At 43.2% G+C, this 16928-nt stretch overlaps 1 protein-coding gene across 1 annotated transcript in view; it reads left to right on the plus strand.

The window, feature by feature from the left end:
* Positions 1–16928, plus strand: part of LOC150079165 (guanylate cyclase 32E-like) — a 333869-nt gene that overhangs the window by 245024 nt on the left and 71917 nt on the right. The window contains exon 17 of the mRNA XM_090383559.1: positions 16703–16826. Within this exon, the coding sequence (XP_090239685.1) occupies positions 16703–16826 (124 nt within the window). The remainder of the gene's footprint in view (positions 1–16702; positions 16827–16928) is intronic.

The following is a 16928-nucleotide window of genomic DNA, read 5'->3' on the forward strand; positions in this document are numbered from 1 at the left end:
ATATTTTAATCTTTTCTTGGCGCAGTATAACCGCAGTCGTTTTTGCGCCAATAAAATCAAAATCAATCCGTCATGCTGAACTATTTTATACGAGAGAGGATAGCCCTTCCCCTCTTTCTTGTGCATGTAGGGCTCCTGGAGGAAGAGGACATCAAGATTGTCTTCATCAGCCTTCTTCTTTAGTTGCGCGGCAACAGCTTGTGTTTACATTATTGCTTTTATGAAGAGTTCCCATAATCGGTTCTTGATTGTTGACCACTTTTGGCTTTTATGTAGACGGGGCAGTTTCTGTTTCTAATGGAGTAATCTGTTGGTAGTTTTAAGGCTTTGCAGTTTGCGCACACTGGTCGGGCGGTTTTATTAGGGCAGGAGTTGTACGAAAAAATCTGGTATTGATTTTGTCAATCTGGTTGACAAAGGACATCTTTTGGTCAAACAGAACGCTAAGGTCTGTGGTGCGAGGTACGTTTGGTATTCGTACCCCTGCGAGTGTAACGTTGAGTACTGTCGGCATGGATTTAAGGGAGAATATAACCTGAGCAGACTTCAGTGGGTTGATTTTTAGATTGAAGTTTGCCAAGTACAATTCTAGATCCTTAAGTTGGGAATTGATCCTGTTGCTGAGATGAACGGGGTTGTCGCCAGGGTTAATTTGAGTCAGCAGTTTGAGGTCATCGGCATAGCATAGGAGACCATTCGTTGAGGCAATAATGGGCACGATGAGAGCTGTGAACAGGACACCAGATAGGACACCCCCCCCTGCGGTGCTCCAGCAGTAATGCCGCAGGATAGGGTATGTTGCTGCCGATGGAGAATAAGTATTCTGTGAGAGGGAAGAGATTCCAAAAAGCACAGCATATCACCTCGAATGTGAAATTTCTCCTTAAGTAGGAGGAGCAAGGCCGGGATCGACACGGCATCAAAGGCTGCGCTTATATCGAGATATGTGGTTGCTGGCTCAGCTCTTTGTTCGAATGCTGAGAGAATGCGTTCTGTGGTGGCTGCCAAGTTAGTCATTGATGATTTTCCTGCAATGGCATAGTGGATTTCAGGTGGTTTTGTCTGGAGGATTTGTTGAGTGATTGTGGGTAGCACAGCCTTTTCAAGAGTTTTTAACAGACAAGAGGCAACTGATATGGGTCTGAACTGGCTGACGTTTGTGGCAAATTGGTTTTTAGGGATGGGGGTGCACTCTGTACTTATTCCACCGGGGTGGGAAATAATGCTCAGCGAGGCATCTGTTGTAAATCTAGAGAAGAGGGTCTATGATTAATGTGCCCAAGCATTTGATCATAAATTGCGGAAATCCATCCTCCCCAACAGTGGCTGTTGTGGGAAGGGAATTGATGGCACGTATGAGTTCCTGTTTCGTGATCTGGATAGTCCCTAGGACATCTGAAGGGTTTTCATAATCAGGCTGGACAACTGTAGATGGGACTGTGGTTGTATTTGAAAACCTGGCGATGTATTTGAGGCATTCTTGAGTATCAAGCATATGACTGAATCCACCATGTGGGGCAGCATAGAATGGCTTTCCTTTCCTCAAAGTGCGGTAAGATTTACTTGGATTGCAGCAGCTGTCTTTCAATTAAAGTGGGCCCTGGTGCGGGAAAAGGCGATTCTGTCTTGACTGCCATTTGTAAGCTTCCATTTATTATGTAGGACTTGTTTCATTTTGAAGCTGTTGTTGAGGTCAGCAGTCCACCACGATCTGGAACGGCGAGTTATTGATTGAGTATCAAGTATTTATTCGTTTGGTGGCAGCATAGTCGGTGACGGATTTAATCCAGTTAGACAAGAGTGTCACTGCGAGGCTGAGGTCGCAGTCAATGAGGACATCCCAATGAATGTAGGATGCTGCTTCTACACAGAGTTGAGGATTAAGGTATTTAGGTGCTGAAACGTATTTGATTAATTTGTTGTCAGGGATGTTGAAGTTTGGCACCTGCAATGACCATGTCAAAACTATGGGCTGTTGATAGGACAGGAAGAATGTGATGGGATCATCCTCAGCTGTGCATGGTGTTGAAGCAAAAGCGAGATCCAGTAGGTTCAATCCCCTGGTGGGGTTTTTATTGACCCGTGTCATGTTGATGGATTTGAAGAACTCGCAGAACCTGATAAAGAGGTGATGTCGGTTTGGAGGCAGGGTAAAATCACCACAAACAAGGCGTTGTGCAGACGGACGAAGATGGTTTAAGAACCAGTTCCCTAGATTTTCAATAATTTCAATTGTAGCCCCTGGGGGAATATACACAGATGCGATATCAATGTGGCTGGAGTGGAAGCGTAGCGAGACTATAATCGCTTCAAAAGCTTGAGTTGTAGTTGAGGTCGAATTCTCATATGAGAATAGGGAGGTGTTGTACAGTATGCTACTCCACCGCCTCTAGATTGGTCCCTGGAGGCAGAGAGCATGTGGTAACCAGCAATAGCTGAGCAGAAGAGTGTCTTGATTAGGTTGAAGCCACGTTTCTGCGAGGCAGACCACGTCAGCGACCTGGGAGAGGAAGATCTCTTCTGCTGAGTCTAGTTTGTTCCTAATGGACCTGATATTTTGGAAGTACACCCTGATGACAGGTGTTCGACGAACTTCCGTCCTGATTGGAGGTGTTTTGAGTTGGCAATCGCGAGTGATGGTTAGGAGGATGGATCTGTGAATTTGGTCTGTGATACGTCTGTTTACTGCTGTTGTATTTTGAAACCATGCGCCGGATGTGTAGGTGACGATCGGAGTGAAGATAGTTTTGTAGAACAGTTTGAGGACTCGCTTTTTCAAGTCCCATTCTTTACGCGTGACCTTGGCAACCATGGCTGTGTGGCGTCTATGTTCGCGAGCGAACGGCACGATTTCCTGACGAAATATGGACTGGTATTTTATGGGGACCATTACATAGGGGACTCAGGATACTCTTATCATGGCGGGGTGGTGCTTTAACTGTGGGCTTGGCAGAGCAGTGGTATTAAAGGAGGACTGCTGAGATCCTTGGAAGTTGTCCGGGAGTGAATCCAGTCAGCTGTAGGTGGTGATGTTGCAGACTTGGTTTTGGTGCAGAGGTGGAGGTTGGGGAAGGTGACTGGTTCTCCTATTATAGAAGGGTCGAATAATGATGCCAGTAGGCCAGATAGATTCGGTTCCAATTAAATTGAACAGGTCCTGTGCGCATTCAACCCTAAACGATGCGCAGCGGGGGTTCCTGGTGTGAAGTTGCTGCACCTTTAGTCGAAGGTTTAGTTGATCACATAGAACCTCAGCAACATGATTTGCTGTGGTATTTGGGGCTAAGGGAGATATGAAAAGTCCACTAGAGGGTCTGGACTTCTGCCGTCTGGGAGGTGTGTGGGAAGGCTGCAGTTTGGAGTTGGTCGATGTGCCAATTCGAAGCCATTTACGTGAAGCTGTACTTGTTCGTTGGCTCACTCTGAAGTTCATATATGTACTTTCCTCTGGTTGCATAGGATAGGATGGATTTGCAGTGGGGTGAACTGGGAGTGGAAATTGTAGTGTGGAAGAATCCGCTGGTTCGAATATTGAATTCTCTCCGACACTGAGTCCCAGGCCTTGTGAAGATGAGAAGTGCGAGTGAGGTATGACAGGACAGGCATTGCGAGAAGTTGGGTGTGAAGGTGGAAATGATGACTTTTGCCTCATTGGCATAGAGGTAGACAATTCGTTATTGCAAGTAAGAGAGTTTCTACATGCGGTGCTATTGACCGTTGGTGGAGCCTGCTTCTGTAATTGTGGAAACCTCTCTTTCGTTGAGTGGTGATTAGTATCAGTTGCCCTTTTCAGATTCTTCTTGAGCGTACGTGAATGATGGGCTTTTGTGGGTGGTTTTTGCCCTTTCCCATCTGTTTTTAGAAGCTGGCTGGAGCGAGGAGATGGCGCTCGACGATGTCCAATGTTTGGTCGTTTTTCAGATTCCTTCCTACCTGGAGCTTCTGATGGAGGACTGGGGATTTATTTTTTGCTACATTCGGGACAGACTGATACTGTAATGGCCTTTGGGTAATTTTTATATAATCTACGAAGATCGTCTGAGTTCAGAAGGTTAGTGAGTTTGCTCGGATCTGCTAGCTTGCTCAGTTCGATCTTATTATAGATATCAAGTAGTATAAATTTCATCTCCTTGTTTTCTTTGTGTAGCACTGTGAGGTGTCTTGTAGCTCTGCCAGTTGTGCTTTTGAGATTTGATTTCCATGATCTATTTTCGCTATTGCTTCTGATGAGGGTGTCCTGAAGTTTAATAATTCATTTTCAAGCTGATTAATTCTGGAGATCAACCGCTCGGTACTCTCAACAACTGTGTCCGTGGTTCCTGAACATGACACACCGGGTTCAGGTATCCTCAGTTCTAGAAGTTCATCAGGTTTCGCACCTGTGATGTCGGTTCTCTGTTGCCCTGACTCCTTTAACTGTGTAAACTCAGCAGAAAGTTGAGAGATTGCGGTCTGAATTTCGTTTACAGAATCACTTAGCTGAATAAAATCACGGCGGGATACGCACTCCGGATCAGTTTGTAAATTAGGTGAAGTGTCATCGACGTTCCTCGAGTCATTTTCTGCTTGTTTGCAAAGTTGACATTTCCCAAGAATTTTTAATTTTCTTTGCAAATCTTTTCAGATCAGTGTATGGGCTACATGGCCAACAGAGGCGGACGGCTGTGCACTTCGTGCAAAGCCGTCCGCCTCTGTTGGCCATAGTCAACCATAGTCAACTTGATAACCACACCCTGTGCAAGTAGTAGGTTCGCTCATAGCTGCAGAAACCGTAGGTATTTGCGATTTAAAGGATTATCAGCGTCCTTGAAGACAGCGAATAACTGAACGACGAATACAGAATATGTGTAAAGTCGCTGAAGGCACCGTGAGTGAGTGAGGAGTGGGTCAATGAGCCCTGAGGCGTAAATTCCAGAGATGTTACTGACAAGCTTAGTGTCGGCAGCTCGTGCAGGCAGGGAGTTCTGTATGTCCTCATACAATCCGGAAAAGCAACGGACAATTGCCTTTATCACAGAGAACAAAGTAATGTTCAAAATTCAAAATTAACCTGAATCGAATTAAGAGCTGCTTGCTTGTAGTTACAGGTATAAGTGCACTTTACTGTCACAGAAAGTTAGGGCTCTCTTTCAGCCTGGGTTAGTCATTGATGGGGGCACCCTCCAGAGTCAAGTTGTGGGGGGTGGAAAACAAAGATGATTGATGATATATTTAGTTATTTTATATATTTTGGTTATTGTTTTATTGTTATTTTTATTTTATTTCGTTTTGTTTTGTTCCCTATTATGTGTTTGTCCACTTTATTCTTATTTCCCCCACTTACGCATCTGACTTACTTCTTAGGAGAATTCCAGATTCGAGGGAACTTCTCAGTTAATTATAATTCCCTTCGGAAAGGCTGGGTGTTCAGGAATAACAAACAACACACACATTAATATATAACAACAAAGTTTATTTACATATATATATATATATATACACAATTGAATAAAAAACATGTAATATATATGCAAGGTTAAGTCAAGGATACCTTGCATATATTATTCTTATATTAACAATCAATATGCTATTTGCATCATTATAATCTGTGTTCTCGCCATTCTGTTACAATACACTGAAGACTAATCTTAACTTTCCTAAAGTCTCTATTTGTTATTAGTCTTTCAGTTAGATCAACAATTCTTCATTAATACAAACACTATATTCAATTACCTATCCTTAAAACATTCAAAGATTCTCACTATAAACTTTATTATCCTTCTAACATATTATAATCATTTGAACAACAATTTAATCTATTACTTATCTTCCGTTTCTCTTGCATTTTACAATAACCTTTTTGAATTAATTAACTCTGTTAGTATATATATAATTTACTTAAGAGATAATTTATTTATCAATTTACGTCTAGTACTATCTCTGTTTTTCATTAATTAATCACTGTACTGTTTTACTAACAGTCTTTGTTAACTTACAGTACTTACTATTATCTTTTTTCTTTCTTTCGCTTTCTGGGGCGGTTTCAAACTTTCATTTTTGGCTCACTGAGGATCTCCTTCATCAGCTACACCTGAATTTGCTACAGGTAGTTTTTAGGAACTCTTTACTGCATGGGACTGGCGTTCTTTCTCCACCTTAATCGAGCTACTTCTATTTTTTCCATTCGTTGCTTCCTTCCTTCTCCTAGAGCTACTAATTTCGCATTTTCGCTCCTTTCTCTCGAACTACTGATTCTGCGGATTTCTCTCCCTTTCTCTCCACTTTATTAAAACTTATCACAAGAAAAACTCATAGGGCATCTCACACTAACTCCTTCCCCACTCCACTTTATTAAAACTTATCACAAGGAAAAACTCATAGGGTGCTACCCTCGTTTTTCCGCTCCACCTATTAAGAACTCTTTCAAGAAGAAAACTTCCCAGGGCGCTACCCTTTTCTTTTTCCACCACGTCCAAACACTCAACTGTTAACTGACACATATTTCCTACCATAACAGAACCCTCAACTGTCCGTGTTACTAACTCATTTTACCTATCTCGACGAAAATCTCGACTGCTGTGTCCACTGACTATTTCATTTTCCTTAGCACCAACAAAAAAAACTCAACTTAGAATCCCACTAACTCATTTTCCTAAACACCCACATAACTCAACTCGGGGTATGACTGTGTTTTCCCCTGTTCACTCACTTTTTGTTCATCTCCTTTTCTGTACCGCCTACATATGTCAAAAATGCCTTAGTTTTCTGTTTAACCAATCTACTCATTTTATCAACTTTCTCTCTCTTCTTATTCGCTAATTTTTATCTTTCTTACGCTGATTCCTTGTTGCTCGATCTAACTTCTTATTTTAAGAAATTTGTAAAATTTCTCAGGCTATCAGTACCTTTGAAGTCAGCCGCTTATAGTTATACTTTAGCAGACTAATTTCCCACGATCTATAAAACTTGCCATCACCGACAGCCAGAGCCAGACTTCCATCTAATTCCCAGCATTTGTTCGTTTTTACTGTCCAGGTGTAACCGATTAAAGAAATGTCCCAACAGCACATGATCCACGGCGCTATTGTTTACCAGAGTTGACACCTTTTACTAATAGCCGTTGCTACTCGTTTCTATTGTTCTGGTTTGCCTGTGTGAGCTGAGAGTTGAAGTGTCCTTAGCTTGCTAATAGCTTTTCACTTACCGCTCCCCTTGTATAGACGTTGTCTAATTTAATCCCTTGGCTTGTAAGGTTCGCTCCCCCATATTGCCATATTATAAGTTTTGTTTTAAATAAATCTCACTCTTCCACAAAAAGATTATATTTGTAAGATTTTTACATCTTACGAAGTGCAGGGTATTTACCTGGCAACCGCGAGATAGCGGCGCCTATCTATATCCCTGCTGCCAGCCACATGGTGACCACTGCGGTCTGGTAAACAAAGGATACAGATATTAACGCAAATAACCTAATTTCCCAACAGAAATTTCAAATTTTCTTACCACGGGAGTCCATTAGTTGACATCTTTGAGTGGAAACACATTTTGAGACAAGAACTGAAGTTAAAGCACATTTTTTAAACAAATTTCTACGGAGCGTTAAACTGCACGTCTTCTTGTTGTAGTATTACTACATCAATGTTTTCTTCTTCCGCCTTCTTGCGGATTTGGTCGGCGACCGCTTTGGCTCTATGTGCATTTATCTGCATGAATTTAACCTCTGTGATGTTATATTTTTTAGGACGTGTTCCCATAGTTGAGTCTTGATTGGAATAAACTCTTTGCTTTGAGGTATGTAGGATATTGACCATCTCTGATTGAATGTGCGCTATCTAACTTAAAACTCTTGCAGTTTCACAGGTTGGGTCAGTGTTTTTGTTTGGGCAGTCACGGAAGGCGTGACCTTTTGCCGAACAATGCCCGCACGTGGGAATTGTCTGGGTGCATGTATGGGTTGTATGCCCAAATTTGCAGCACCTATAGCATTTGGGCACAGTCACATGCTCCCGAAAGCGGTGACTGCCTCAGTTAACATAGATTCTGTTCTGGGTGCTTAAAGCCCTCCATGCCATGGGCGCGAGCTCAACAACCCAGTTCTGGCGGCTGAGCAGACACAATGTCGCTGGCGTTGAATAATTAACTCATTGAGACACACGAATGGAACCATAAACCGAGAAACAAACCTCGCCACGTTGTTCTTCGTCCATAAGAATCGTGTTATGGAGAAAATCCAAGCTGTAGCGCAAGTTAAAATCATTAATTTATACTGAAATTAACGGAGCGTTAATTAGCACGTGCACACTGAATGGTGGCCATATTGGCGATATGATAAGATGAGAGCATATTATAGACCAAAACGATTCTGAAGACTATGACAAAAATCTCTATAGGCAACTTGAATGGGCAGCCAAATGTGATCGCCTCGTAATGGGCGATTTCACCCTGCCTCTTATAGATTAAAAATCGCGAACTAGCAATATGCCATGGAGGAAACAGATTTTTAAGCCATATAAGTGACTGCTATTTATTCCAACATGCGAGAGAAGTACAAGGGGCTCTAGTATCTTGCCCTCGTGGGTAACACAGTTGGTAGGATCGCCGTCCTCCCCACACTTGGGAAAAAGACCTGAGTTCGAGTACCGTCGATGAGAGAGAAATTTTTATGGGCCTTTTTCACAGTGTGGCTGAGTTAGTTGGTCTCAGGCTGAGGTACCGTGGTTTTTTCTCCAAGTAACTCAGTTTTTTCGTCCAGCAACAGAAAATCGACCTCAGAACACACACACACACACACACACACACACACACACACACACACACACACACACACACACACAATGTACAGAGAATATATACGGAGCAATATGGCCTTAGTCACTGATGCCCCTATAACCCTACTACAATAACAGTAATTCTAATATCTTCTACTCGGTTTTCACCAAGGATGGAAACTGCTTCCAAAATTTGACAATGCAGAAACCAATAGCAAGTAGTGACTACAATGTCATAAAATGAGTACTGTCTAAAGAGATTTGTGGTCAAGAAAAAAGGACATGGGCTTCAAGTTCAAGAGAGGGCACTATAGTGGACTTAGTTATTTTTTGGACTCTATAAAGGAGAGAGACAACTTTACAGTGTTGGATACGAGTTCATTATAAGACGTATTCAAGGGAATTATCCTGAAGGTATGGACGCATTCCAATAGAGAATTTCGCAAAATAAATATGTCCAAATAGATGCCAAGAAAGAGAGAGAGAGAGGTTAATGGTTTAATTTGAGTAAAAGGGAAAAAAAGCATAGGACAGTTACAGACTATCGTGAGACATTAATTTATATGAATATTATAAGCGTTTATAAACCATTTATGGAATAAGACTTGTGAAAGTTGAATACGAGACGTTACTAGCAAAGAGAGAGGTAACATGGTCGACAAAAAGTTCTTTTAGTACGTAAAAAAAAAGGGAGTGAATCATATAGGCTTCCCCTTACCTAGTCGAAATTGAAAAGTCATAAAAAGGCCAGGAGAAGTAGCAGATGACTTGAATATGTACTTTTATTTCGCGACAATCTTTACAGTTGAATGATCGAAAACCACGAGGGAACAATGACGAGGAGGCAATGACAAGGAAATGATGGGCAACTATAGATAAATGAGTTTGACTTCGGTGGTGGGAAAAATCATGGAGTCTGTAGATTACACATTCACGTTAGAAAGATCAGGGGCGTCCCTAGGATATGTGGCGCCCCGGTGCAATTTTAAATCTGGCGTCCCCTTTAAAATTTTCTTCATATATGTATGTAAGTTTCAGGTTTACTGGCGCCCCTTAAACGTTGACGCCAGGGTGCAGTGCACCCCTTTCACCCTCGGGACGGCCCGCCTCTGGGAAAGATATCGGTCCTGAACGGATAATAGAATGAGAATTCACATGGAAAGACATCCTTAATGGAATACAGCATGGAAAAATATCCTTAATGGATCACATGCAAGTTGGAAAGTTTCTTTAATGAGTTCATGAAGGGCAAATCTTGCCCTTCCTGATCAACCCAGTTTATTATGACGGATCATAAAACAGTTGGATCCAAGAACCAAATTTGGCATTATTCCCCATGAAAGGCTATTATATAAACTGCAGCAAATTAGGATTACTGGTTAAAAATGGCTGGCTAAAAGATAGGAGACAAAGAGTAGTCATAAATGGACATTCCTCAGAATGAACTCCCTCAGGGATCAGTATTGGGGTGCGCTTCTATTTCTTATCTTTTTCAATGACATTGGCGATGAAGTGCAAAGGAAGTTGTCAAAGTTTTGTGATGATCTAAAAGTGGGGAGGGTGGTTAACGACCACTACTGTCACTTTATTGTGCCACTAATCTAAGTCATTTTATTAATTGATTGTTGTAGAATTTAGGCCCACATTAGGAACTTTGCCCATATTGCACCGTATGGCCTACATTAAGTCTGTAAATTGCATGTGTTCTGTGGTCGATTTGCTTTTTTTTTTTTTTTTGCTGGAAGAAAAATCCAAGAGAAAGAAAACCGAGTTAGCCACTCCTGAGACCGATTAACTCAGCCTTTGTAAAAAAGATCCATAAAAATTCCTCGCGTCAGGTCTTTTCTATCCAGTATGGGGAGGACTGTGATTTTACCAACTGTGCGACCCACAAGGGCTAAATGATTTATTTCAAAGAAATTAGATTGGTTGCACAATTGATCTGAAAAATGGAAACTGAAATTTAATGCTGGTAACTGTAAGGTTTTATATCTCTGGGATAAGTGTAAAGTATATTCGTGTCTGACGGCACCAGGGGTTTTTCTCCATCGCCGCGTTGCTTTCATTGTGGGTGTAACAATTCACTGCAAAGGCCAGAGATTTAAAAGTGTATGGATTTTGTAAGTGTAGTGTCATGTATCGTTGTTCATCTGGTCATTTAGCCGCTAGACCCCTGCTGGGGCCCAACGTTACCCATAATTGGCCTCGCGGAGGCAGACCAGGTACACAGTAGTTTGAAATTTTTGCTCTTGCAAGCCCTCCCACCTAGTTTCCTGGGATTTCAGTTGCTAGGGCCTTAAAAAAAAAAAGCATCAAAGGGGTAAACACTAGGTTCTGTAAATCCTAAAAATTTGCGTAGTTAGTTTAATTTAGGCATTGTTAGAGTTTTACAGTGTGGGCATTGTCTGGCGTATAGATAGAGTGGAGGGGAACTGAAAGCTGGGGGTGAAAGGCAGAAGTATGGGGACGATAGAGAAGGAGTCCCTAGATTGTCAGTAAGTGTTTTCAGTGTCTAACGGCACCAGGGGTTTCCCCCATCTCCGCGTTGCTTTTATTGTGGGTGTACCAGTTCACTGGGAAGGCCAGAGATTTAAAAGTGTATGGATTATGGAAGTGTAGTGTTTTGTACCGTTGTTCCTCTAGCCATTTAGCCGCTGGACCTCTTCTGAGGCCCAACGTTGCCCCACTTACGCCCTGTGGAGGCAGACCAGGTACTCGATAGTCTTTAGTTCGCTCTGGCAGGTCCTGCCACCTAATTTCCTGAGATTTCAGTGGCTGGTCCTAGCCACTTAAAAAAAATAAATAATAAATAAATAAAAAAAAAAATAAATAAATAAATTTTTTTTTTTTTTTTTTTTTTTTTTACACATATAGGTATAGATATATGTGTGATATCTCTCGATTGCGTAGGGTGATGTCGCTTGAATAAGGATAGACCGAAATATGGGCGTAAGTTAATTTGGATTCATTGAATTTATGTGTGGGGGAATTCGCTTGTGTAAAAATAGAGAGGGGGAAGAATGAAGACTGGGGGGGTTAAAGGAGGAAGGATAAGGCCAATAGAGTAGGAGGCCTAAATTTGGTGTCAGCAGGGCATGCCCATGCCCCAGAAGGAAGAATGGGGGTGGCGTGGAGGGGAGGAAACAGTATGACCGTCTCCTCCCCCCTGCCGGGGTGGGATAGAAAGGCCGGACAAGAGAGCCAGCACAGGTCGCCAATATGGCGTGTGTGCAGCCTGTCTGCAGGGTGGTGGCTAGGCCAGCAGGTTCAGGACAGCATCACATCACTGGCCCCACCAGGAGGTACATCCAGGGACAAGGTCTCTACCGACTTGTTCACAGATCGGTTGAATGCCGGCGTTGGTAATGGGACCAAGGTCTCATTCAGTTTGGTTGTGGTCATGGTCCTTCTATTTCCATTTTGGGTGGTCATTGTTGGTATGTGGTCACTTTCACTGTTTGTTCTGTTATCTGGGCGTCGATGCAGTGTTGTCACTCCTGCATATGGTGATTGTCACATTCTAGGTAGTTCGTTGGGTAAATTACATGCACTGTCGGTCCAGTTGACAGGGTGTCTGTGTTTGATTGTGATGTTCGTGGGAGCAAAGTCCCGTCCGATATCGTGGTACTTTGATCTTTCTGGTACAGTTGACAAAGTAATGGCACTCATAAGAGCAGAGTCCCGTCCAATGAGTTGCAGTTGTAGTTAAGTCCTGCATCAAGCCTGGGGAGGTTGGGTCATTGCCCTTAGCCAGGTAAACAGCTCATGTGCAAAGCACGAGAGGGCCTTGTAGTGCTCCTCCTCATGTAATATAAGGTGCTCCCGTTCCTTCGGATTAAAGCGTATCTTTGTGATGAAATGACATCTGATGTCCTGTCCTCAAAGAGGGGACAATCGTGCATTAGGTGTGACCATGTTTGGCTTTCTCCGCAGTGGCATAATGGAGAATCCCTGATGCCGAAAGTTGACAGCTTGGCATTAAAAGAGCCATGCCCTGTTAGAAGAAAGGTGGTGTACAGCCCCGGTGAGAACCAGTTTGGCTGTTCAGGATACACTTGGGTAATGTCCGGGATGAACTTCCGGGTTATCTCACCTTTAGTTGAGTCCGCCCATCGGGACTGCCGGGTTTGTTGAAGATATTTGGTTAGTCGTTTCTTTTCTGCGTTGCTGTTGTTGGTCGGGTCTGTGGTGAAGCCAATGCAAGTTACACTGTTCCCTCTTGATAGTTGATATAGCATGCCACAGCGGACAATCTCCAGGTCCAAGGGTAGGAGCCTCACAAGGGCCTGCAGTGCATGTGAGCTGACCGTGCAGCATGCTCTGGAGACGGTGATTAAGATGCTGCGCTGTATCGTTTCTAGCTTTCTTTTATTGACTGCGGTGGTTGCTTTTTTAAACCAGATCCCTGCTGCATAGCTGATGGCTGGAATGAAGAAAGCCTTGTAAAAGAGGATCAGGGTTCTTTTCCTTAAGCCCCAATCCTTTCGCGAGACTCTTCCTATGAGGGCTGAGTAGTTTTTGATCTTTTTTTGTAGATATACGAGGTGTGGGGTGAATGAAAGATTTTTGTCAAGGATGATTCCTAGGTATTTTAATTCCGTGGTCAGTTTTATGGTTTTTCCTTCTATTTTTATCTGAGGTGGCCTCCTGATATCAAGGGAGCCTTTTAAAAGTATTGAGGATGTCTTATAAGGTGACATTCTTAAGTGATGATTTTTTGACCATTCTTGGAGGGTATCTATGGCCCTGTTTGCAATAGCCTCAAGTTGTGCACGATTGTCCGCCTCTAGCATCAGGACCAGGTCATTTGCGAAGGCTTGAGCATCTGCTCCGTTTAGATCCTGGTTGAGGAAGCCGTCCAAAACCAAGATCCCCAGGACTGATCCCTGTGGGCATCCCCGGAACACTGGCCGGGTGAGTTGGCTATAGGGTGTAGATACTGAGATCCTTATGTCTGAAAGATAGGTTTTGATGCATTGGTATAAGTTGCTGGGAATGTTTGCCTCCCGGAGTCTGCCGAGGACACTTGGCCAGTGAGGCAGGCCCATGCCTCACCAGACGAAGAACGGGGAGGCGGCGGGGGAGGGAAGAGACTGCAGAAACTGTCTCCTCCCACCTCCGCCAGGGGGAGGGGAGTGTGGTCAGGAAAGCCAATTTGGCCATACAGCAACGCTAAACATACTAGGCATAACAGAAGATAGAAATTGTACTTGCGGAGAACCCGAATCATGGACTCATATCATGCATGAATGTGAAAATTATGACGACATAAGAGCGAGCCTCATTAGAAACATCCAGTACAATCCAATTAACCAAGAATCCCGACTCCTGAATTCACAAGAGGAGTTTGTAGCTTTTACCAACTTTGCAACTCAACTATTTACAAGAAGGAAAACAATTATTGCAATACAATCTGTCGAACAGGAAGACAACAACACTCAATAGAAAAGCCTAAACTTAGAAGGAATGGATGAACCAGAACAACGGAGAAATTCAAACAAACCAGAAACAAAGAAGAAAATTCAACAGTTCAAAAAAATGCACCATTAGTGCCAATCAAAGCTGCTCAGGAAAAGGAGAAAACAACTATCTTGAGGAAAACTACCACAGACAAGACAAATTCTCGTCACACTGATGAAATTCCTGAAAGAGACCAACATTGAAGCGTCCCAGAGCTAGAGTAGAGCGCCATCTGGCTCTCAGATCCTGCACCTGCAGGATTCTCTTTAAACCCCATTTCCTCGCAAGGGAAGAACCCTCTTCTCCCCTTGCCACCCTTCTTTCCCTCTGGTGGGGCATGGGCATGCTCCACTGAAAAATGGGGGGTCATCTTCTCTATCGACCCTTTGCTTCCTATTTCCACCCCCAGTCTTCTGCCTCCCCACCCAAAACTGTCATCTTACATAGCGATCAGCCCAACATCAAAATTTAAGACACACCAAAATTTATGCCCGACCTGGCTGCGTATTTCCTTATTTTTTTTTCTTTTAAGTATAAGAGGTGCGGTTTAAAGGACAGGTTGTTGTCTATGATAAGTCCGAGATATTTCACTTGCTTCATCAGTTTTATCCTGTTCCCTTGGAGCTTAATTTGCGGTAGTCTTCTGATATCAATCGTGCCATTCAGTAAGATTAAGCAAGTCTTCATCGTTGATATCTATAGGCAGTGAGTCGTCGTCCATTCCTGCAGGATCACCAGCGCGCAGTTGGCCAGGAGCTGCCCTTGAGTCCGCAGCAACAGTCAGGACTAGGATAGAGATCTACACCGATGAGCCAAAACACTGTGACCAGCGAGTCGTTATGCAAATCGAAACAACTGCAGGCGAACTATGGCGCCTGCGTGGGTCGGGACACAGTATAAAAAACACCTGAGACTGAGCTCTGTTAATCAATGTTACTCTTGTTCTTCAGATGGGAAAGGCAGCGGACTTAAGCGAGTTTGACAAAGGCTAAATTGTAATGGTGTTGGATGACCGCGGCTCATCGATGCTCGAGGTGAGCTAAGGCTTTCTTGGATGGTACGTGGCAACAGAAGGGAGACTGTGGTGCAACTCGCCGGTAATTGGAATGCTGGTGACGAGAGTAATGTCACAACACAGTATATCAAACCCTGCTGAAAATGGGGCTTCATAGCTGCAGGCCGCTCCGAGTGCCCATGCAAATCACGGTTCGCCGGCGACAGCGCCTACAATGGGCACGCGAGCATCGAAACCGGACCTTGAGTGATTGGAAGGTCGTCTGGTCTGAAGAATCACGTTTCTTGTTGCACCATGTGGACGGCCGGGTACGTGTGTGTCATTTACCGTGGGAAGTGATGGCGCCTGGATGCACCGTGGGACGAAAACAAGCCGATGGTGGCAGTTTCATGCTTTGGGCGATGTTCTGCTGGGATACCTTGGGTTCATGTGCTGGGTACTCTGACGTCTACCACCTACCTAAACATCATTAGTCTGCGTGGGTAGCACAGTGGTATCACCGTCCTCCCCACACCGGATGGAAAGGACCCGGGTTCAATGACGCGAGTACCTTTAGTCGGCTTTTTTCACTCCGTGGCTGAGTTAGTCGGTCTCAGGCGTAGATAGCAAGGTTCTCGCCCCCCAAGAAATTGGGGTATTTTCTTCCAGCAAACAGGCAAATCGACCTGAGAATACACGCAATTTACAGACAAAATATATGGGTAGATATAATCATTTACAGAGACCCTAATATCATAATTTGGTTTTTACCTAACCATCATTCCTGACCAGGTACACCCTTTCATGGCAACGGTCTTTCCCTCTGGCGGTGCTGTCTTTCAGCAGGATAATGCGCCATGCCACATCGCCCGGATTATTCGAGACTGGTTCGCAGAACATGAGGAAGACTTCCAAGTATTTCCCTAGCCTCCAAATTCCCCAGGCATCAATCCCATCGAGCAGCTGTGGTTTGTGCTGAAACAGCAACTCTGATATGCGTCATCTCAACCACGGACCTTACAGGAGATAAAGGATCTGCTGCTTACGAGTTGGTACCAGATACCACAAAACACATTTAGAAATCTTGTAGCGTCCATGCCTCGCTGCGTACGAACTGTTTTGGCTGCACGTGAAGGACCAACATCATATTAGGTAAGTGGTCGTAATGTTTTGGCTCGTCGGTGTCGGAGTTACTTATAAGCTCGAGATAATAGAGTTAAAAGTGGTTTACTTTGAACTCCACTAACTCTAGCTTATAAGTAAAATACAGTATAGGAAATATATAAAACAGAGAGAAATTGGTGGTTAGAAATTTTTTTTTATTCAAAATATTTTAAAAAATTTTCAAAAAGTTTGAAAATCCCGGATTTTTCAGATTCTACTTTACTAGTACTAAAAGTTAATCTTTTGTTTTATTATGCAAAAGATATTCTGACGTCTCTCTCTCTCAAGTTTCATGTTCTGTTACTTTTTTTTAAAATTTATTCTGATATTCCTTAAGGCCTGTAGCTGAACAACTGAAACGTGGAGAGCCCGTTCAAGCTGAAAGTTTTGACAGCGTGACCATCTACTTCAGTGACATTGTAGGTTTCACAGCATTGTCCGCCGTCAGTACACCCCTTCAGGTAAAGATCTCTCTCTCATTAAGTATGTAAATGAATAGCCTAAGAGTAAATACAGATGTGTGCTTTTCATACCATTCCTATATATTCATTCGTTAGATTAAT

This window comes from Mastigoproctus giganteus, chromosome 10 (assembly GCF_048544385.1).
Source record: "Mastigoproctus giganteus isolate SK-2022 chromosome 10, ASM4854438v1, whole genome shotgun sequence".
NCBI classification, from domain to species: Eukaryota; Metazoa; Arthropoda; class Arachnida; order Uropygi; family Thelyphonidae; genus Mastigoproctus; species Mastigoproctus giganteus.